Consider the following 23,734-nt stretch of genomic DNA (forward strand, 5'->3'; position numbering starts at 1 on the left):
GTAAAATGTATTGCACCAAAAAAAAACTTTAAACGCAGTTGTGTAACTTTGATCATAAACAACTCTGAATTAGCCTGAACAGAGGCCTGTGTGTGAGCCCTCTTTAATGGTTATTCAATTTGAATAAGGTATTATATATAAAGTGCATCCTCTATAGATGTTTTTGAGTACAAAAGTGGCATTATACTAAACCTAACAAAACTAAATTCACAATTGTTAGCAATTAAGAAGATGGTAGAAGAGAATCCTGACATTTGATATTGCTTGCCTCATTGAAATGTTGTTGGCAGCACAATGTATTACATTTTGCTCAAACAAAATACATCCTTGACTACTCAAACCACACACCCCCACCCAGATTTAGGCAAGGCAAAGCAAAGCAAGGCAAGTTTATTTGTATAGCACATTTCATACACAGAGGTCATTCAAAGTGCTTTACACAGAAATGAGAAAACAATATATAAAAAAGAAAATGTAAAAATAAGAGATACACGATAAAATCACAATAAAAACAAAGATACATGAGAATTAAAAATAACAATTACAGAAAATAAATCTGATTTTAATAAAAAAAAGTTTAAAATGTTAAAAAGAATAAAACAGGAGTAAAAGTGGGGATGGGGATGGAAACTGGTGGACAACTGGTTCCTCACCAGGATGAAGCTTTCCAGCTCACTCATGGGGCAGGCTTGGACCTGGGTCATGGGGCAGGCTTGGACCTGGGTCATGGGGCAGGCTTGGACCTGGGTCATGGGGCAGGCTTGGACCTGGGTCATGGGGCAGGCTTGGACCTGGGTCAGGGGGCAGGCTTGGACCTGGGTCAGGGGGCAGGCTTGGACCTGGGTCATGGGGCAGGCTTGGACCTGGGTCATGGGGCAGGCTTGGACCTGGGTCATGGGGCAGGCTTGGACCTGGGTCATGGGGCAGGCTTGGACCTGGGTCATGGGGCAGGCTTGGACCTGGGTCATGGGGCAGGCTTGGACCTGGGTCATGGGGCAGGCTTGGACCTGGGTCATGGGGCAGGCTTGGACCTGGGTCATGGGGCAGGCTTGGACCTGGGTCATGGGGCAGGCTTGGACCTGGGTCATGGGGCAGGAATGGACCAGGGTGGTGAGGCAGGCTAGGACCAGGAAACAGGGTCCTCTGCCTCCCTCCTGTGTCCGGATAGTACCCCCCCAAAAAAAACTTGGGGAAGCTTCTGCTGACCAGGGTGGCGCTGGAGGTGTTTTAGACCCTCCAACTGGAACATGACGTGAATGAGAATCAGGTGAACCAGGCGCCTCAGCAGAATCAGGTGAACCAGGTGCCTCAGGAGAATCAGGTGAACCAGGTGCCTCAGGAGAATCAGGTAAATCAGGCGCCTCAGGAGAATCAGGTGAACCAGGTTTTTAGGAGAATCAGGTGAACCAGGCGACTCAGGAGAATCAGGTGAACCAGGTACCTCAGGAGAATCAGGTGAACCAGGCGACTCAGGAGAATCAGGTGAATCAGGCGCCTCAGGAGAATCAGGTGAACCAGGTGCCTCAGGAGAATCAGGTGAATCAGGCGCCTCAGGAGAATCAGGTGAACCAGGCGCCTCAGGAGAATCAGGTGAACCAGGCGACTCAGGAGAATCAGGTGAACTAGGCGCCTCAGGAGAATCAGGTGAACCAGGTGCCTCAGGAGAATCAGGTGAACCAGGCGCCTCAGGAGAATCAGGTGAACCAGGCGACTCAGGAGAATCAGGTGAACTAGGCGCCTCAGGAGAATCAGGTGGCTTTGTACTCTACAAACAGGAAGTGGGAAGTGAAGCGTGGCATGATGACATTTCAAAATAAAAGCCTGAACAGAACAGGGTGTCAAAATAAAAGTACAAAACACAACAGAACACGAGACAAAACCCCTACATAGATCTTAAAACTAAAGTCTGTTTTTCAATGTCAATCAAACAATAAAAGTAAGAAAAAAGTTTAACATATATTGATATATTTTTCACTTTGTGTGTGCCAAATCTATTAGTTTTACCAATGATTTTAAGATATGGATGTGGTGATTTTGATTTTGTACCTTAAAAAATCTGGATTAACTGGCTTTTTTTCTAAATTAACTTTGCTGACTCTTTTACTAATAATAAACGTACATTTGCATAGAGCATTTGTCCATGCCCATGTTGATTAGAGTATTAAAAAGCATGTTAAATTAAGGTTAATATACAAAAAGTGTTAATTAAGGTAAATATAGTAAAGATAAAAATGTGTGATTGAGGTGTGATTAATCACGAGTTAACTTGTGAACTCATTAAAATATAGTGATTTATTTAGATGAAATATTTGAATCGATTGACAGCCCCAGTTACCATAACAAAACAATGTGATACAAATAGAAAAAGAACGCAAGAAGTAGAAAACAATGCTTCTGTTGTTCTTAAATTTGCTTGAGAAACATATTTTGGCCACTAATAATTTATGATAGCCTCCCTGTAGTGCTAGCTCTCTAAACAAATCAGACTGACATTTCCAAGATTTCCAGCTGGTTTAGCATGTAGCCCATCAGGAGACCATTTGCTTGGACCGAAAAAGTCTGACTAAGAAATAGGAGTTGAGTAGAGACGATAGATTAAAGCTTTCAAATCACTCCTTTAAAGTTTCTGCCATTTATACCGAAGAAAATGTAGCTCTCTCCCTTGAAGATCATGTTCAAAATATGTGGGAAATGCCTGGCCTGAAAAAAATTGGATCAGGTTAGATCAGGAAATCACATCTCATCAAGGGGACTGGTTCAAATGTGAGGTCCTTAACAAACTCCTCTCCTACTGTAAATAGAAAGGTACTAATCCTAATTCTCTTAAACCCAACACATACAGCTATGAGAATCTCTAGATAACACTGGGAGATTCCAAGAAAATTCTATGGAGCAGGATAGTTTATCTTTCTTGATGTGATCAGTTTTTGCTCCTACCCAAAAAAATGGCTATTGGGTGTGGTGTATTAAATGATTTGAGGTGTATTTTGAAATGAAACTTTATAAGCACAGTTTTGGGATACCTTATATTACATCTGCTTAGGTATCCTTTTTCCAAAAGTTGTGAAATTTATGAAGAGGCATCATGAAGAGTTGGACTTTCCCCACCAAAACAAATTTATAAATTGGTGTTGTGAGCCAAATTTTGAAAAATGTTTTGGGATCTTATGTTGAAAGAAACAATAGATATTTGGATGAGGTTGAGTTGCAATAACTTACAAAAATGACTTAAAATTGCAATGTTTTAATTATCTTCCGATGACTTGTGTTTGTGTATGCATATAGAGATTGGAAACTTGTATTGGCTTGCCTTAGCCATTGAACAAGATTGTTTCAACCAGATTGAAATTTGTGGAAATTCATCAGGCAGGACAAAAGTTAGCTGAAGAGATTTTAGTTTGGTAGAAAAACCTACTGTTGTGTGAGTGTGTGGGTGTGTCTTCAAATGCAGACGTGCTGCTGCTCTACTTTCACGTTTCAGAAAAGAGCTATGCTTTCCCCGGCACGTAGGCTGTGAACATGTGCTTTGGATGCTCTAACAAAAACAAGAGGGTCAAGGAAAGCCCACACTTTGTTCAAAAAAACAGACACATTTATGAGTCTCTGATGTCCAAGTCACAAGCTAGAGTTTCCATCTCTGTTTGAATTACATATCATGCAGGTGTGACTCTGTAGGCTCAAAATGCTGCTGTGCCAGAAGGTCAGTTACTCAATTCAACATGAAATAACACGTAGCCGTAACATTTTATTAGGAAGAAAACTGGTTTGGCTTGTTTCACGACATGATTTCTGATGTTTTCCTTTATAGAGTGGTCACATTACTTAGACAGCATGGCTTTCTAGTTGTTTGACAAAGATTTTAATCACTTTTATCTGTCATCATCCAAAACACATTTTTTGTAAGTTTTTAGGATGTTATAATCATGTTTGTACACTGTAAAAAACAACCTATAGAATTTACTCAAAAAAATTGTTGTAACAATTTGCACTCACTTTGTTTGAGTAAATTATATCCTATATATTTGATTAAAAAGTACCTAAATTTAATTACTATGATAAAGTAAAAAAAATTAGGTAAGGTCTACCTATTTTTTTCATAACTAATTACTTATAAAAAAATGAATAACATTAACCCTATTGGTATTAAGGCACAGATCTATTAAATTATTATTAATAATGATAAGCCATTAAGAAACATTACATATTACTTATTCAGAGAGGGTTGAATAAGAAAATAGTCATGCACAAGATTGCATAAATTGCTTGCTTTATTGACCAAATAACATTCTGTAAACATTTAAAACTAATTATTGGACGTATAATAACCCCAATACATTTCAAGTGAAATACAACATATCATAGTTTTACATAAAGCTTCTTGAACATATTATTTCATAAAACAAAATAAACCAAGGCTTCATGAGATGTTAAAAAACCATTAAAAGCAAGATTCCTAAATACTGTTCTTCACGTTATCATTAGAAAATTAAAGAAGACAATAATATGAGAGGAAAAACTGATCTCATTTACCTCAGTAGACTAGCATGCTATATCGATACAAACAAACATTTCAACTTCATTTAAAACGTATTAAGTGCAAAAATACAACTTCATATTATGCTATAACTCACAGTACACGTGCATAAAACATTGAACACTAACAAGAAGTACTTACATTCAATTTTAAGTGATTCAACTTCATATACAAGTCTCATATATAACATATGAACTCCGAAATACTTTTTTGAACAGACATTAAAAAGCGAAAGGCAACGTTAAGTATATATCCGTAAATGATAATAATAATAATAATAATAAAATGGCTTCATAAATGGATCCCTTCTAAAACAAAACTCAATATATTAACAGATAAATGCAAGAAAACTTTTACAGTAATTATCTAGCATCGACAGCTTTACCGTTGTTTGTTTGTCTGCTCGACGCCCTCCCGTCTGTATCGTACATCAACCGTCCGCTGCTCTCTCTCGTCACGTGGCTTGCTCAAGTTCAACCACTCATATTGAGCAGCTCCGCTGTTCACGAGATTCAGACATGTAAATAATAATAATGGAAGTTAATATTTTAATCATAAATATGGATATTTATTCGTATTCGCAGGTGCAAGAACTGGGCGATGTTTCATTCAAAGCTAACCTGAATGACATATTCTAACCTATCAATCTGTCAACAACAGAGACAGAGAAGCACGCAAATGACTAAACTTCTGGTAGATTTTACAGTTAACCAACTTAACATTTCCATTCATGATGATATCAACAAGTTAAATAAAAACTTACCTGTCAACAAACCACAGTTCTCCCGCCGATATGATATGAAAAAATGGTGACTCGAGTCCCGCCTGGATGTTGATTCATGCGCACTTTGCGGTGCTAAGGCCAATATTTTGGGGTATATGTTACTTATTTTTTTAGTATTGCAGTTATTACTGTTAAAAATTGGATAGTGAAGGTAGAATATACCCATTATTTTTTATTTTACTTGCTAGCTTATATACTTAATTAAATTATAACTAATTTTCATGGGTTAAATTTAACACCCTCCAGAGTAATTTTTTACAGTGTAGATATATTTAATATATATTATAAACAAGCAATACTTTAAAGGCACAATATGTACATTTTTGTATTAAAATACAAAAAATCTTAGCACAGTGTTATGTATGTATTTATTTTACTTGTAGGCTATACTGTACTTACTTCATTCCAAATGTTTTTAACAATTTTTAAATCCAGAGAAATCTGCTATTTTAGTCACCTCTCAATGGCATTATGGATCCTCAGTTTTTACTGCTGCAGAAATCATAAGTGTGTTCAACTTCATGCATTGCTGTGCAGACAAATTGACGTAGACATTTAGCAGATGCTTTTATCCAAAGCGACCTACAAAGATAAGGAAATACTTAAGCGAATTTGTCATATGGAGGCAATAATACAAAAAGTGCTTATTTCAAGTTTTCCCAATTCCGAAACACCACCTTGTTGAGAGAAAGAGACAGTTAGATTTTTTAAATATAAGATAGCAGAACAGTCAACATCGACTTGTCAAGTATCTTTGGAAAAGTTTCTTTTTTTTAAAGTTGCGAGAGATGTGGCTAACCAGATTTACAGTTTTTTTCGATTGCTAAACGACAGTGGGCACAACTGGAGCTACATGTGCAAAACTCTTAACTACAGTCTGCAATACCAAAAGTCACCTGAGCTAAACTGTACATATCACCTGCAAAACTCACTTCAAGCAACACAACTCTAAACACATGACTCAAAACAGCTCAGTGCAGCCAAACACTAAACACAACCCTCACTGACATAACACACACTGTCACTCAGAACACACTGACAGAAAAAACACTAACATCAAACACCAATACACAAAATACTAACTTTTTATCTTTACAGATTGAACAATTTCAGTGACTTCATAAAGTAATGTTTTCTTCAAATAATTATTTATTTATTGATTGATTTATCACATGATTTATTGAAATTTTTAGAACAGAACAATTCTTTAAGGTAAATGAAAATTAGCAGTTTGCTTCAATAGTCTGGAGTAATTTATGGAATTACAGTAATGAGAACAAAAGGTAGAAACTAAAAGTACAAATAATTGAGGGGCAAATCCTGCCTCTCTCTAGCATCAAGCCACTACCTGCCACCCTTCTCCCTCCACAAACCCGTCTTCCTCGTTCCATTTCCAAAATTTGTCTTTCTGAGCTCTACCTATCATATTTATATAAAAAGTAATATTTTTTATATATATATATATATAAAATATATATATATATATATATATATATATATATATATATATATATATATATATATATATATATATATATATATGAAATTGGAATTGAAATTGGAATTTTTATTTATTTGAAATTGCAATCAGCAGTGTTTGAAAGGCACAAGGCTGAAATCAATTCTGTTTTGAATGTGTGGTTGACGGTTTTGACAGCAGTGTGTTAGCATTTGAACAAAGTGCTGTAAATCCACAGTGTTGTGCAGGTTGTAGTTAAAGTCATGGGATAAGTGTGTAAAGTTTTGAATACTGTGTTCAAGCAATGAAAAATTAAGTCCACATGAACTGCTGCTGTGCAGACTGTAGTTAGAGTTTTGCACATGTGACTCCAGTTGTGCCCACTGTCGTTTAGCAATCGAAAAAAACTGTAATTTGAAAGATCGCTCCACCAGCAGGAAGTAGTGAAGGAGAATAAGTGGAAAAGTGATTTAGTGCCCTTTTGTGGAGGTATCATAAGTAGGAAGCTGTGAAGTATGCCGGTACAGTGACAGTGATTCAGTAGTGACTTAAACCTGATATGGGCTTCAATCGGTAGCCAGTGAAGAGATATGATGCATATTTATTAAAAAGAAAAACACAATTACATTTTTTCTGCTTAGTAGTTTAACTTCCAGTGGCAGCTGATTTGTATGGATATTAAAGGTATAAAAAGGTATTGAAATAGATATGAATAATATCCATAGTCTAATAGATAACTTTATACTGTATATTGGTTCAGTAAGAGGGGAATTTCTCTTAATACCCAGCTTATATAAAAACAACAAAGGTTTTCTAGGTGTTTATCTGTAGTTTTTTACAGTTAGGGTTTTTGCAATGTAGTGTTGTCATTTTAATTTTACTCTTTGGAGAAAGGAAAACTGTTATCCTGTGTTATCCCCAAAAGGTGCTGTTTTAAATAAATTACTGCATCCACAACAACAAATTTGACCTGCCTTAAAATGTTTAACACATGTGGTTTTGCATAATTTCTAATTCAATTTTAACATACATTTAATAAATCTTATCACTGTAGTGCTTAAATGATTTTTTACAGGGTAGAAAAAAAACACTTTCTCAGATTATTCTAAAAATTAGAGGGGTGTGAGGGGCCTCCAACATAAATTTTGCCTAGGGCCTCCAAATATCTAGAACCGGCCCTGATGAAGAGCATTATTACATGAGCTCTTTTGAGCTTTTGGAAGATGGGCTCAGTGTAGGACAAAGATAACATGGAAGTTTTTTGCAATTGGTTGTGGTTGTGTTGCCAAATTAAATAGAGGGGTCATGCTGTACCTTGGGTTGTGCAGGAAATACAAGCAACTCCATATTAGGTTCAGCTGGAGGGGATGATTAATAGCCCAACAGGCAAGGTTTGGCCAGAATGCTAGGGCACACCCCTACTCTTTTTCGGATGACATCCTGGGATTTTTACAGAGAGTCAGGACCTCGGTTAAACGTTTCACCCGAAAGACGATGCTTTTTGACAGTATAGTGTCCCCATCACTATACTGGGGTGTTAGGACCCACACAGCCCACAGGGGAGCACCCCCTGCTGGTCTTACTAACACCTTTACCAGCAGCAACCTGGTTTTCCCAGGAGGTCTCCCATCCAAGTACTGACCTCAACTCTACTTAGCTTTAGTTGGGAAGCTGTAATGCATGTTGCTATAGTGGGATCATCTGGGTGAAATGAGAAGTAGATCTGGGTGTCATCCGCATGATAGTGGGATAATCCATGAGCCTTTATTGTAGGTACTAAGGATAATGTGTAAATGAGGAAAAGAAGTGGACCAAGCACTGATCCCTAAGGGGCCCTAGTGACAATCTGGTGAGCTGAGGACAACTGCACCTCAATGACACCTTGAAGGACTGTTTATTGTCTAGTAGGTTATTCTAGGAATAAAGATACCAGATTGAAAACAGCACTTTCAAGTGTTTCTCAATAAGTGGAAGGAGTCAGAAGGGTGTGAAGCTGTCCGTGAAAGAGTGGTTTAGTGTGGGTTTTTAAGCAGTTTCTTAGGATGAGAAGTGAGAGGCAAGGGAGGATGCCACCTCAGCGGAGAAAGTACTAATAAAAAAAGAGAGTGAAGGTTACGCCTAAAGTAAACTGGTGGTGGTGTGGGTATGAGGTGTTGAAAGGTGCATATTAAAAGTACTTAAAAAAAGTGATCAGATATGTGGAGAGGTATGACCTTAAAGTTGTCAGTAGTGCAGTTACGGGTGAAGATGAGGTCAAGCTTTTCTTCTGATCTGTGAGTGGCAGCAGCGGTGAGGCGAGTTAGGTTGAATGAGGAGGTGAGGGTCTTGAAGTCAGCAGTGTAGGGCTTTACCAGGTGGATGTTAAAGTCCCCAAGTACTAAGAGAAAACAAACAATACTAACAAGCAAACCTGTGCCTCCCCCCTGCTTGACTGGTGTGGAAAGTGAGAGAAGGAGTAGTTTGAGGCAAGAGCAAAGTCCCACAGAGGTGTAGGAGTGGAGGTGTGGATGGGTCGCATGATGAAGTGAATCATTTGGTTTTGTGTCTGGGATGAAAATGTGTCTGTTCTAAATGAAAGGAATGTACTGGATGCACATGTTGTCAGTAGTAATGCAAAGAGTATAAATACTCAAGTGCCTTGTTGGTGTCTTTGCTCGGTGTAGTCGTTGCAATCGTAGGTCTTCACACAAGGAGGGGTGCACATGAGGGCTGATGCTACCACTGGCGTAGCACTGTTTAAATATGTGCGTCAACAATAACTGACAGAAAACAGCTGGACACAGTTTAATAATTAGCAAAACAAAGTCTGAATGACTCACTGATAGATTTATCAAAACTGTGATCTAGGCGCTACGCCCTAAAAGAGAAAAACTTATAATGTGCAACAAAAACAAGCAGCGAAAGGAATCTTATTGCCTACAGCTGACAAGAGTACACAACAGAAGCAAATGCTAACACAAAGCAGTCAGATAACAAGTATATTACAGTTTTTGGTCGCCTTGGTACATTTCTCAGATCAGAATTGAATTTCTCAAAACTATCTGTTCAATTCTCACATCATTGTGTCACTTGTGCACATCAAAAAAGCAGTTTCTCATTTCTTTGTTTCAAAAAGTTTCAAATGCTTGCGTACATCCATGCAAATGAGTATGTACAATTCTCTGCTTTTTCCTACATTATCAGTTGCTTATGTCATGTTGATCAAAATGTATAATGATGGGTCTCTGTTGAATAGTCTCACTCCACGCAACATTTAGGCATTAGTTCATAAGCCTTTACATGCAAAAGGGTTGAACAAGTTGTCATAATACAGGGTTTGGTCAAACATGTCCATCAGACATTTTTTTCTAAATCTGTCCTGAATTGGTAAATTGCTCCCAGGTGAATCTTGACTTTTTCTAACAGACAGGAAACTGAGATGTGGAAATGACGGCTAACTATAAACCCCATATAGTCCGGCTATGAGTAACCCACTTCTACCCTAAATAACCTTGAATTTGTTTACATGCCATTTTTGCCAAAATACTGTAACTTTAATATGTATAATTTTCCAACATGTAAGCAAAGTTAACAGGTGTTCAAGGTGTTTGTTTGCATTTCTTTTAGATGTTCTGAAAGTATACGCATCATCTATTCTTGGGCTATGGTTAGACGTCTATTAGACTTTCACTGGCAGCCCAAACACCAATATGTACTTTGGAGAGATGAACTAAGGATTTTGAGAAAGAGAGTGGCTTTTGCAGGTAATCCATGGTGTTTGCTATTTGTACAAATTGTTTTGAGAAATGCACTTACTGTTTTGCAAATGTCGAGGATGATTAGAGAAATGTAGACTTTCTATGTAGATTTTCTTTTCTGTTAAAGTTCTGATGACAATTATTGCAAATTGTAGGTTACACCTGTAAGTTATGTGGGAGTTTGTTTACAAGAGACTGGACAAAATGCTAAATGCGCCAAACACGCTATTAAACGCAAGTTTAAATAAGCAATAAAAGTGGATAAAACATTATTATCTCTTATATGACAAAAATGATATTTAAGAGAAATGTATTCTTACAGTTATTCAAAGATGCACAAATTATTCCATATATTAATTCCTGTTTATGAGCACGTTCGTCTCTGGCCTCGCTCTGTTATGTAATAGCTGATTGACAGGTGCGCATCTCCGTCTCTCAAACAGGTATCATTATAACCTTTATAACAATAGAGTAAACTTTATAGTTGCTTCCACTGTGTTTGTCTTATATGAATAACACACGTTGGCAAATTATTATTATTGGAAAATAATTTGTATTTATTATTTGCAAATGATTATCTTATTTGAATAGATTTGTATTGCTGCTTCCACAGACATCAGGGTGTATTTTACAAACTATAGGCTATAGTTTTACCAGTGCTTATATGTATTTAAATGTCTGAAATCTAAAATAAACATTATGAGGTTGAAAACACCCCATAGTGTTGATATATAGTATGACAGCGCTGAGCTCGTCCTTCTGGTTCAGCGGCAAACAACGCGAAAGACGTTTGAATCTGGCAGTAATGTCACGTCACTGAACATACTAAATCCCATATGGGGATACGGTTAAATTATTATTTAACTCAAAAAGATGAAAATCTTATTTGTAACTATGAATTTAAAAATAAAACAGAGGGGGCACACTCGTGGCACCGGGCCTGCCCAGCAAGCATGTTTGGCTAAAACAATGCTAAATTTGGGCTGCCAGTGAAAGTCTAATAGACGTCTAACCATAGCCCAAAAATAGACAATGCATATACTTTTAGAACATGTAAAAGAAATTAAAGCAAACACATTGAACACCTGTTGACTTTGCTTTCATGTTGGAATATCATACATCTTCAAGTTATTTTTGCAAAAATGGCATGTAAACAAATTCAAGGTTATTTAGGGTAGAAGTGGGTTACTCATAGCCGGACTATATTGGATCTATAGTTAGCCGGCATTTCAACGTCTCGGTTTTTGCTTGCTGGGGACGTTCCTGTCTGTTAGAGAAAGTCAAGATTCACCTGGGAGCAATTTACCAAATCATGACAGATTTAGAAAAAAATGCCTGATGGAAATGTATAGAAATATGTTCGACCAAACCCTCTATTATGATAACTTGTTCAACCATTTTGCATGTAAAGGCTTATACTATGAACTTGTGTCTAAATGTTGGAAGGGGTGAGATAGAGACCCATTATAATACAGTTTGATCAACATGACATAAGCAGTTGATAATGTAGGAAAGAGCAGAGAACTGTACATAATCATTTGCATTGATGTACCAAAGCATTTGAAACTTGTTCAAAGAAATGAGAAACTGACACAATGATGTGAAAAATGAACAGGTAGTTTTAAGAAATTACAAATCTGATCTGAGAAATGTACCAAAGTGACTGAGAAAAACTGTAAATAACACCAGATAATAGTCTAGGTCTGGGGTTTTGAAAGTTTACATTCAAAGGTCTAAATCTGAATTGTCATCATTTTCATATAGGAACAACTGATTATTACAAAATTGTAATGCATGGCAATAACTTCATGTAAATCATTTGTTTATTGTAATTGTTTGAAAATGTATACATTCATAACAACAAGTGCAAATCAGCATTTATTATAAACATGAAACACGAGAAGTATGTCAAAAGTAACATAAGGTGCAAAATTATTTATGAGTTCTTTACAACATTCATTGCTGAGAAGAAAGGTCACAAGCTCCTGCTGTCATCATACCTCAGAAGATCCAGGAAATGCCTGGCTTTGACATTCTTCTGTTGAGATAAAAACATCTCCAAATCTTTCCTGGTGGCCCAAAACCTCTCCATGACCCTTCCCTTGCTCAGCCACCTCACATTGTTATAAAGGAGTGTCATTATATGCAGCATTTGCCTGGTAAGAGAAAATAAAATAAAAATATGTTGTGTTTTCTGCAAAAATACTCTTGATTTTTACTTAAGTTTCTTATTTAGCACCATGATTGATTGATGCCCAAATGAGTGTTTGTTTGTCTGTATGTGTGGTTTGTGTGTGTGTGGTCTGTGTGTGTGTGTGTGTGTGTGTGTGTGTGTGTGTGCGTGCGTGCGTGCGTGCGTGCGTGCGTGCGTGCGTGCGTGCATGTGTGTGGTCTGTGTGTGCGTGTGGCCAGTGGCCACCACAGAAAAACCCTTGTTTGACCCACCCACACTTTAACACAGTAGAAGTATAAAGTTAATTGAATACTCACATCAGTCAGGAATGCTTACAGAAGATGGTGCTGACATGGTGCTGATGCTCTCAGGTAGGTCACAAGCTTCATAGTAGTTTCCATGACATCTGCATATTCTTCTCCTAGGCTAGCACACAGAACAGACTGGTGTATTATACAGTGGTATGTCAGCAGGTCTAAGTGCTTCTCTTTCAGATGCTGAACAGCTCCCTTCTCCTTCCCTATCATAGCTGAAGCACCATCAGTAGTGATGGAAACAAAATTCTTGACATCAGTTCATATTTCATTAAGCATCTGCATGATAGCTTCATAGATGTCCCCATCTTTAGTGTGACAGAGTTTTGTAAGGCCCAGTAGTCTTTACAGAATGTCCCTTTGCCTTGCTGAAGTATCTTACAAACACACAGCTGGGCTTGGTCTGTGTCATTTGTTGACTCATCCACTGCAAGTGAAAGGCAGGGTGCATCTTTGATAACTGCTTAACTAAATCAAGTATCTCTGACCTCCTAGTTTAGGTAGAATTTTGAGAAATGTTTGTAACCAAACCGTTCGTGGATCCCATTCACTTCCATAGTAGGAAAAAAGAATACTACAGAAGTAAATGGGACCCAAACTGTTTGGTTACAAACATTTCTCAAAATATCTTCTTTTGTGTTCATCAGAACAAAGAAATGTATACAAGTTTTTAACAACATGAGGATGAGTAAATGATGACAGAAGTTTTATTTTTAGGTGAACTATGCCTTTAAGCCCAATTGGTTTGACCCTCCACAGTCCCACTTGCTCATGTGGCCCATTGGATTTTTTTTGCGTATTACAATTATAATTTATTGTGCAATTGGGAAGATTAAAAATTAACATAGGGCCAAAGAATGAGCCAAAAGTGATGTTTAACTCGTATAGCTTGTATATTACATGCAGTTATAATATGCACTTTTGTTTTATTATGCATTTGTTTATAGAATAAAATCCATATTCACTGATACATTTTAGTTGGCCTCTGTTTCCAAATAATTTCGTTAAAATAAATAGGCTACCTCAGCCAAGTTTAGTTTTCTCTATTTTGTACCATACACCTATATTTTGGATTAATCAAAACTGAGGATTTATTAAAAGCCAATATTATGTAAATACGCACTCCGGACATCACGTTTGGCAACTATTGTATTTTTTTTAAGTCTTAAAGGTCATTAGTATTTCGTATGGTATTTTAAGTTATAGCTACGTTGATATGCAGGCATTAAATGTACGAAAACAAAGAAAGGCGCTGTTGCGCGAGACCGTAACCATAGTTACTGTGTCAGTGTCTCCATAGAAATGTAACAACAAACCACTGCTCTAGTTTGACCGGTAGTGTAATTCATTGTGGTGAACACGGATGTTATTCTCAAATCCCTCATATTAAAGGGACATTTTTAATACCCGTGCCTGAAATTTTTCACTTTTACGAGACAACAGTGTCACTACAGCTTCAGAGAAATGGTTAGTATTCCTTTAACCCACACACACGAACATTATAATTTGTGGACAGGAGGAATAAACTATTTACTGTCTTTGAAGCCTCAAAGTGCCACGTCCTTATCTGGAAAGATGTCAGGCAGCAGCGCTTTTTCTCGTCGCTATCGCACGCGAGCTCTTACCTCTCACGTGGACGAGACCCTCTTCGGGACCCCCAAACAGGTATATGTAAACTTAGTTCACAGTCATACCTTCCAATACATGTTCAAGTGCATCTAACGTTTGATCTTCCTTAGCATTTTGCCGATATTAAAGATGTTTCTGAAGGGGAAAGTGCAAGGTCACGCTCACTGTCACGCTCCGCTCCTGCTAAATCCGAGACAGTCCGCATAATCACCAAAGATCTAATCAGGGAACTCAGGTAAGTCGTTTCGATCACTGTATTTAGCGACTTTTTGCAGAGCTGTGTACGTTTGACATGACTAAAATTATAAAGATATCTATAAATATAAAGATATTATCTTTATAGTTTGAGCAATAATGTTTTTGCTCAGATGTTGCTCTTTTACATCCCATGAGATTTTAAGAAGCCATGTTTTATTTAAGTATCAACTTACAGTAATGTTTCTCCTAAAGTTGCACAATAAGTAAAAATACGAAATTGCAAAGGTTCAAATAGATTATGGGACTGTACAATTAACATTATGATTGATCATATATGTAAAATAATGTGGGTTTGAGTTCATATTGAAATGTTTTAATAATATTGACGTTTGATTGATCCTATACAGACTTGCCACATCCGAGCTCAGTTTTTGATATATTTAAGATCTCTTCTGAAAGCCTAATTAAGACATTTGTGAGATATATGTGTCTTTCACTAGAATAATGTTTCCATTTGCCATTCTTTACACTCATTGATGTCTATGGGGGAAAGGTGGGTCAATTCCAAGGGCCCACGCACTATTGGGGCCCTAAAAGATCATTTTTATTATTAGTAACATGGGTGTGGTAGAGGGTCCAACCTCATATATTTTTATATATAAAAGGCCCAAAATTGCTTATGACTACCCCTGGATGAGATAGTCACCTGATTTATTTTTGGAAAGTGTGGTCTGATTGTAGTCTTTGATGTAATCCTGTTGATTCAATCATATTAATAAATATTAAATAATATCAACAGCAGTTTGTCTCTTGGGAGTTACTTACTTGAAGGCCTGTAGTTCGCAAATTAGAAAAAAATATTTTTTTTACTGAACAGAGATGTGTAAAAACCCTCATACAGTATTGTCTTGTTTTGTTGAACCAGAATCCCAGGCGAAGACCCGTCGGGGCAGTCTATCATTCTGTCCTCCGCTGAGTTCAAGCGAATCATATCCGAGTCATATGTTGCCAGTGAAGAGGAGAAAGTGGCCATACAAGAGGCCCAGCGTAAAGCTCGAGAGGAAGCCATGGTGTGAAGCCAGTCATTTTAAACTGTATTCAAAAGCTGTGGACACATTAAACAATGATCAGGCCTTTACAAATTTTATTTGGTCACAATGACTGGTACCCAGTCAGACCCGATCTGTTTCAGTTGGGCTCATGGGTCAGTGTGCAGAATAACCAGTCATTGCCAGTCATCTTCAAAACGATTTTTGTAAAACATGTAAATATTTTCAGCTGACGGCAGTTTGTTCTCCTCAAAGACTAAAATAGTATGCTGTTTAGTGTGACCCCATCTCCAAGAAATGGTGAATAATTTCAGTGTTCAAAAGAGCTTACACCGCATCCTCATTTTTACTAAAGAGCCATTTCACAGTTTACTTTTTTTGGCTGAAAGGAACCAAGTTTTTTAAGCCAGGAAAGGGGTGGTTTGGCAGTTACCTTAAAGTCATTGGTTGTCATAAGCCAAAGACATTTAATGCCCTGTACATGATTCAATGTTACAGTATATCTACAGTATAAACAGTATATATGCACAAATGTATGTGTGCATAGTTATACATATTTAAATCTCAGGAAACCACATAACCTCATAGCTTACGAAAAGTACAAATTATGTTTAACTCTCTATCCAGTGTTTGTTTGTTTCTTTATCAATTATATATTTTTTTGTATGATGAGGGATTTGATAGAACTGTATCGACATTCCTCAGACATTATAGTCTTCTGTAATCATTCAACTTATGCAGTTATGTATTGTATAAGCTGTCTTGTAAGCACTGCCATGTAATATTAATCTAGCTGTTGATACTGTATCAGGATGCTGCAGAGCAGAGAAAAGCACAGATGCGCCAAGCAGACCTGTCCCGACAGAAGAACCAGAACCTAAGCGAGCTGGAGGCAGAGGCGAGGGACCGTGCTCAGTACCTGCTGGAACGGGCCAACACCTTGAGAATGGAACAAGAGGACGAAGTCAAGAAGCTAAATGAGGTAGACTGAGTAATAAAAATCTGGTTATAGATTGGCACTCTTTTCTGTTACTTTTATTTTGCGATCTTTCAAAGCTCTAGTTTTTAAATGCTATGACCCAATTATTACTATATGTAAAGTTTTTTCCTTGTTTTGCTGCAGTTGATCCAGCAGGTGCAGTGCCATGTTGTGCGGGATGCTCAGATTCAAGAGAAGCAGCAAAATGTCTCACAGTGGGTTGAGGAGGAGAGGAGACTGGATGCTATGATGGAGGTGGAACGACTCCGGGCCCTGGAAGCCCAGGAGGAAACTGAAGAGCTACACAAACAGCAAAGGATTGAGTAAGGATGCTCTCGATTGGCATTTAAGGGGACATTTCACAAGACTTTTTAAATAAATACTTATGTACGTATGTGAAGTTTTAGCTCAAAATATCATATAGATAATTTATTATAGCATGTTAAAATTGCCACTTTGTAGGTGTGAGCAAAAAAGGGGTGGTATTATCCCCTTCTGACATCACAAGGGTAGCCCAATTTCAATTAGCTATTTTTTCACATGCTTGGTTTACCAAAACTAAGTTACTGGGTTGTATCTTGTTAACATTTTCAAGGTTGATACAAGCACTGGGGACCCAATTATAGCACTTAAACATAGAAAAGTCAGATTTTCATGATATGTCCCCTTTAAATACTCTGCAATGTATGGCTATATGAATCCTTTCGAATGCTGGGTGTTAATCACAGGGGTAAGCTGTGCATCCTGGACCAGATCCAACAGCGTCTAGAGGACAAGATGCTACAGGAAGAGGTGAAGGAGCAAGAGGGCCAGCAGATGCTAGAGAACATGGAAAGGGTGCAGATGGAGGAGCTCAAGGTACATGCACATTGTCAAATTGGGTTTAGTGTGTAAATCCTCAGTGATTTGTATTTGCAAGTATCTGTTTGATGATGCAGGCAATTGAAAGGAAAAAAGAGGAGCAGAGGAAACTACTGCATGAGATTCAGAAGATAAATGAGGAGAATCTGCTTGCTAAGGAGCGAAAGAAGGAAGAGGAGAAATTGGCAGATCTGCGCGCTGTAGAGTATACACAAAAGAAATTGGTAAGTAAAGTGTAAACCACATAAATGTATAGTTGGACAACACAGAATCGACAGCAAGCATTGAACACATATAAGAATTGTTACCTGTTTAATATGTGACAATGATTTGATAGAAACTGTCCTTTTATGTGGACCACAGTGAAAAATAATCTATATATAAAAAAATGCACATTTATTTTAGGAGCAAGCAGCAGAGTATGAAGCTGAGCAGATACGAATAAAGAAGGAGAAAGAGAAAGAGGTGGCACGACTGAGAGCTCTTCAGGAAAGAGACAGAGATCACAAAGCTGAGCGGGTAAAACACTTTTATAATTCTCCTGTGACATCAATTTGCCACATAAGGTCAATTATTAAATAACTTAATATTTAATACCTTTTCTGAATTACAGAACCGTGAAATGCAGTGGCGGTCAGTGACTTCTCTTCCGAGGGGTGCAAAATATGTGTTCGGAGTGTCGTGTGTGTTGCTTGTCATGTCAAAATATGTGTTCGTTGCGTCATGTGAACCATGTGCATCGTGCATCTTGTCAAAATACGTGCCTGCTGCACATGCGTCAAAAGGTTTTATTATAAAAAAAGACGCTCACTTTCACAAAATACTCACAAGACACTCACTTAACAGTACACTACATGTATGAAAACACATTAGATTAAGCGATAACAGAGGCAAACGCAAGCGCCTCTGTTATCATAAACCCTTTAGATGTGTGTGCAGCAGGTACGTATTTTGACGAGACATGATTCACATGGCGCGCCGAACAGGTATTTAGGAGCCACACACATGATGGGCTAAATACATGATGTGACCATCTTCGCATCATGCGCCCTCGAAAAAGAAGTCACTGGCCACCACTGTTGAAATTTATATAAAAAAATTCAACAAGCCTTAAAGGTGGTGTGTGTAAATTTTAGCGACATCTAGTGGTGAGGTTGCGATTTGCAACCAACAGCTCATCCCTTAATTTTAAAATGCATTTGTTAGCCACCACAGGACAAACTTGTTGTCGTCTGAGATAACGTAGGGACGAAACTTGTTCTGTAGAAACAGTTGTCTGTTTAGAGCTACTGTAGAAACATGACGGCTACTTTCATTTAAGGGGACCCAGGGTGTATGTAGATAAAAATGGCTCATTCTAAGGTAATAAAAACAATACAGTTTATTATGTATGGTCTTTATACACCACTGATAATATAGATATTTATATTATATTGCATTTCTGTCAAGAAATCCGTCTTAAAGTTATACAATACACCTTTAATCAATATACCCTTCAGTACCCATTCAAAAGATACCCTTTTTCATTTTAAACAATGAAATGTATTTCTTAGTAGTCTACAGTAATTTGTTTTTCTGAACTATGAGGATGAGATTCGAGCACGGAGGAACCAGGAAGCAGCTGAGAGGGAATGGAGAAAAAAAGAGAAAGAGGAGATGAAAAGAAAGCAGGAGGAGGAAGAAAGGCTGAAGGCTGCACGTTTGGAGCAGGTCACTCATAAGGAACACCTGCTGTCCATTGTGGCTGCGCGGGAGAGGGCAGAGTTTGAGAGGGTCCTAAGGTTAAAGAACCACCGCATGCATCATGCAGCTGGGTTTTACTTAATGCTATTAATGTCTACAACAGCTTGTGTGGTCAAAGTGATGGTTTTTTCATATGCTTTTGATAACTTATGGTGCTTACATGGGCCAAGAAATTCTTGCTGAAACACTTAAGTCAGTCCAAATTTGGTCCAAGAACCTCCAGCCCACACGAGAAATTGGACAGTGAAGGAATGTAGAACAAAAGTCACAGCAAACGTTTTTTCCAACTTTTCTAGGGCACAACAGGAGCTTATTGAGAAAGAGCAAGAAAAAGAGCTGCAGAAAAATCAGCAGATTCGTAGACATGCCGACGCTGTGAGGCAACAGGTTCGTGAGAGAGAGCTTCAGGCCATCACCCAGAGGAGAGAGCTGTTTCGCGATGGAGAGCGACTGGAGGAGGAGGCGCGCAGTCGCAGGGCCCGTCTAGATGAGATAAAAGAAAAGAAGCTGAGGGAACTGAAGTAGGTCTTAAAACCAGACAAATACAAAAAACTTTCCTCTGCATTTTTTTTACCAAGTAGGCCTCAGTAACAAAAACAAGATCTTTTATACACTAATAAATCGCTCTCACACACAAACAAATAAAAAATATTAACTAAACTAGCACACAAAATATGTGTTATGTTAATGGCCTGTGAAAGTGTTTTGAAAATGTCAGACCAATAATCATTCAGCTTCGGCCAAAACATATGAAGATCATCAGCCTGAGACTGTTTGCATCTGTTGCAGACGTTAGCCAGTTTGGCATTAGTAAAGTGAGCTCTTTAAACCATTTTAATCTCTGTCTGGGAAACCACCCCCTTGTGTATAGTTAAGGACAGCACATTTAATGTGTTGTCCTTAACTCAGTCTCACGTAGCCAGACCTTCAATACAGAAGGTCTGGTGTTTTTCGCTGCTTTTTCTGGACAAAGCCCACTCAGGAGCTGTTTAACTGACATGTCAAACAACCAATCACAGTTTGTTTAGTCTAGTGTCATGTTTCGGACTCCCCACGATAACGAGCCGGTTGGCAACAAGTCAAAGTTATTGAAATAACCAGCCAACCGAATAGCATCTAAATAAACAACATTACTCACCATAGAACAACGTTGTGCACTTCATCAACAGCCACACCAATGAGACGCTCCCGTTAAACATCTGTTTGAAGCATATCTCTTCACTTTTTAACACCTACAAGCAATTCAGAAGAACCAAACTTTTGAGACGTCTTTTAGAGAGTCTATGCCGCGAACTTTGCATATTTTTGAGAATCCAATGTTTAGCTGATCATGATAACTGGTCATTATTATCCACGTGAACACGACCGATTCTCTTCCTCAATGGAACGTCAGAGCTTTGTTTTCCAGGGACCGAAACTAATCGCGACACTCGCGTCTCCTGGAAATCCGGTTTATTTCAACCAATCAAAGACGACTTCGACATTCCCACAGGGTTTCCAGAAAAGTGTATGAAAAACATCAGACGTTTAGCCAACAATCTGTGTGCGTGACGTCTGAGGCTGAGACTATCCTTAACTTAACACATCTCAGTGTTATTTTTGGAACAACACACTTTGTGTTGTTTTAACACATCTTGTGTTGTCCCTTTTATTTATTTGAACTCAAAATCAATCCAAAATGACACATACTGTGTCAAATAGGATAACACAATAATAAATTAAATTTTTTTGCAATTTCAGGCAAAATCCCAATGTTGACAGGTATGAACATTGTATACCAGTGGTGGCTGGTGACTGCTCTTCCGAGGGGCGCAAATTCAAAATATGTGTCCGGAGTATCATGTGTGTTGCTTGTGTTTACAAAATATGTGTTTGTTGCGTCATGTGAACCATGTGCATCACGTGTTTTGTCAAAATAAGTGTCTGCTGCACACGCATCAAAATTGTTTATGATAAAAGAGACGCTCACGTTCACAAAATACATGCAAGACACTCCCTTAACAGTAAACTCTGATTACACATAAGATTATGCGAGTATCTGGCAAACGTGAGCGTCTTTTTTTTCATAAACCCTTTAGATGCATCTGCAGCAGGCACTTATTTTGACAAAACACGTGATGCACATTGGTTCACACAACGTGCCGAACACATATTTTAAAATGATGAACCACACACCTGACGGGTTACATAAATGTTGTGACGAACTTCGCATTGTGGTTCTTCTCAAAGGTTTTTCTCTTCGCTCTGTTTACAAGTTGCTATCTGCATGTTTACCGTGTCTGTGCAGTTTGTGACTTGTGCCAGCATCGCTAATCATAGCTTACATCAACTTTTACTAGCAGTGATTTTAAATGGATTCCGGCAACACAAGTAAAAGTGACCGTTGGCAACCCGAATGGCGTGAACAATGAAGCGAGAATGTAAAAAAAGTTGAAAGGAGTACAGTTAACGTCTGCTTTCTCATGGTACTCATTTGTTTATGACGGCTAGATTTAGGAATGCCTCATTAAAAGAGAGGAACACCGGACACACAGGAAGAAAGTCGCTGGTGGTCTGAACAAAGCTTAACTTCCCAGTATTTTTGGAATAATTCGTTTTTTTTTTTTCTTTTGATCTCAGGGCAGCTGGGCTCTCAGAGAAGTACTGCAAGGAAGTGGAGCGCAAAGTTCGAGTTCTTCCTGCTTTGTTACACTAAGGAGCAACACAAACTAAGCAAATGTCACCAAAATCTAAACATAAACGAGAAGCAAAATTGTTCATTGTGAAATGATTAAAGAAAAAGCTGTTGTAGGAAAATACTTTCTTCTTGTATGTTATTCATAAAGAGTACATCTTTCCACAGTTTTCTTGAATAAATGAAAAAAACTCTCATGTACGTGCAGAGTGCATTTATAGTGAACCATGGGAAGATAAAGGAAGTTGGAAGCACTGCCTGAGAATGACACATTTTTCCAGACTGATTTTTTCAACCGTACAGGCTAGACTAAAACAACCAAAGGAAATAGATGATTATAATGTGTTACGTTAGGGGAGTACTTACAGACAGATTGCATTAGTAAAAATATGTCTGGGTTCTGCTGTCGTTGGCTTTATGACACATACAGTTGTCCAAAAAATTTTATGTAATCACTTTTAAATGTACTTCTCCTTAGACCTTTCACAGTCTACTTATTGTACATTCAGTCAGTAAATTTCAAATCAACAACAGTATGTTAAAAATTAGTCTTTTTTATTATTTATTCATGCCAAAGAATTAAAAAAACAGTTATCCAAGAAAATAATGGAAAACATTGTGAAGTGCAGAAACCAATCTCTCACATGTGGATGAGTTTGAGTCATTATATTATGACCTTCCCATCTGTAACAATAGAGACTGCATTACTGATAATGCATAAGAGAGTGCTGGGTTATGATGTATGTGATGCTAGAAGTGACATGGACATGGAACAGACTAGTTTCATTTTTTTCAAGGTCTGCACTTTTGCCACAAAATTGTTAATGTCCATAAACGTCTCATAGCACTGCTGGGAAGCAGAGAGGACTAAACAAACTCCCATCCAAAATTCTCAGATTTCATCTTTGTCTGCATTTGTCTGAATTAGTTTTGACATTTAGCATGTTCTATGGAAAAACCTAATCAGAGCAGCAGACAGACTATTAATGGCAACACTGGAGCCAGTGGGTCACAGTCAGACTACCTGGCAACAGACGAAAATCTTTCTTTCCCAGACTTTGTGTATTTCTTTCAAGTGGCTGGCAACTGCCTGGAGCAGATCAAAGGGATAGTTCATCCAAAAATTCTCTCATTATTCTCACATATTCTTATGTTGTTACAAACCAGTTTACATTTCTTAAAATGTGAAGAAAGATAAATTGAGGCATGTTTGTAACCAAGCCGATCATGAGCCCCATTCACTTCCATAGTAGGAGCTCAGGCGGAGGATGTCACCTGCCAAAAGGTACAAGAATACTTGCGGGATGGACACATATTGAGCAAAGAGCTGATGCAGTAATGCCATTAAAGAGCAGAACTGTCTATATCTAATGACATTTTGTTGAACGGTGACAGACTTCTCATTCCAGAGACACTGCAGAGCGACATCCTGAAATGACTACATGAGGGACAACCGGGAATAACAAAGTGCTGTGCCAGAGCACAACATCACAGATTCCTCATCACTTGGTGGAACAGTGTCATCCATGCAATCATCACAAAATAGTTCACTGTGAACCACTCTTACCTTCTTTAATTCCGGCACATCCATGGCAGAGGT

The 23,734-nt window shown here is 38.0% G+C and overlaps 1 protein-coding gene and 1 long non-coding RNA gene across 5 annotated transcripts; one reads left to right on the forward strand and one right to left on the reverse strand.

Moving 5' to 3' along the window:
* Nucleotides 1-1,557: 1,557 nt before the first annotated feature.
* Nucleotides 1,558-15,772, reverse strand: LOC135773433 (uncharacterized). Of its 2 annotated transcripts, XR_010543525.2 has the most exons (5): nucleotides 15,654-15,772; nucleotides 13,005-13,113; nucleotides 12,515-12,670; nucleotides 5,776-5,900; nucleotides 1,558-1,765 (listed from the first exon to the last, which is right to left on the reverse strand). It is a non-coding gene; the product is annotated as an uncharacterized lncRNA (long non-coding RNA). The 2 variants fall into 2 exon arrangements; XR_010543524.2 differs by lacking the exon at nucleotides 15,654-15,772 and having other exon boundaries at nucleotides 13,005-13,428.
* On the forward strand, nucleotides 13,612-23,708 carry cfap45 (cilia and flagella associated protein 45). Of its 3 annotated transcripts, XM_065283000.2 has the most exons (12): nucleotides 14,330-14,468; nucleotides 14,547-14,666; nucleotides 14,741-14,865; nucleotides 15,754-15,898; nucleotides 16,689-16,859; nucleotides 17,001-17,179; nucleotides 17,585-17,714; nucleotides 17,795-17,941; nucleotides 18,123-18,236; nucleotides 19,305-19,498; nucleotides 19,757-19,981; nucleotides 22,080-23,708. In XM_065283000.2, exons 1-12 carry the CDS (start codon nucleotides 14,466-14,468, stop codon nucleotides 22,153-22,155), a joined length of 1,629 nt encoding a protein of 542 aa, XP_065139072.1. In that variant the 5' UTR covers nucleotides 14,330-14,465; the 3' UTR covers nucleotides 22,156-23,708. The 3 variants fall into 3 exon arrangements, with proteins under 3 accessions (XP_065139073.1, XP_065139071.1, XP_065139072.1); XM_065282999.2 differs by having other exon boundaries at nucleotides 14,313-14,666; XM_065283001.2 differs by lacking the exons at nucleotides 19,757-19,981; nucleotides 22,080-23,708 and having other exon boundaries at nucleotides 13,612-14,666; nucleotides 18,331-19,430.
* Nucleotides 23,709-23,734: the final 26 nt, after the last annotated feature.

This window comes from Paramisgurnus dabryanus, chromosome 9 (genome assembly GCF_030506205.2).
Source record: "Paramisgurnus dabryanus chromosome 9, PD_genome_1.1, whole genome shotgun sequence".
In the NCBI taxonomy this organism is placed as follows: Eukaryota; Metazoa; Chordata; class Actinopteri; order Cypriniformes; family Cobitidae; genus Paramisgurnus; species Paramisgurnus dabryanus.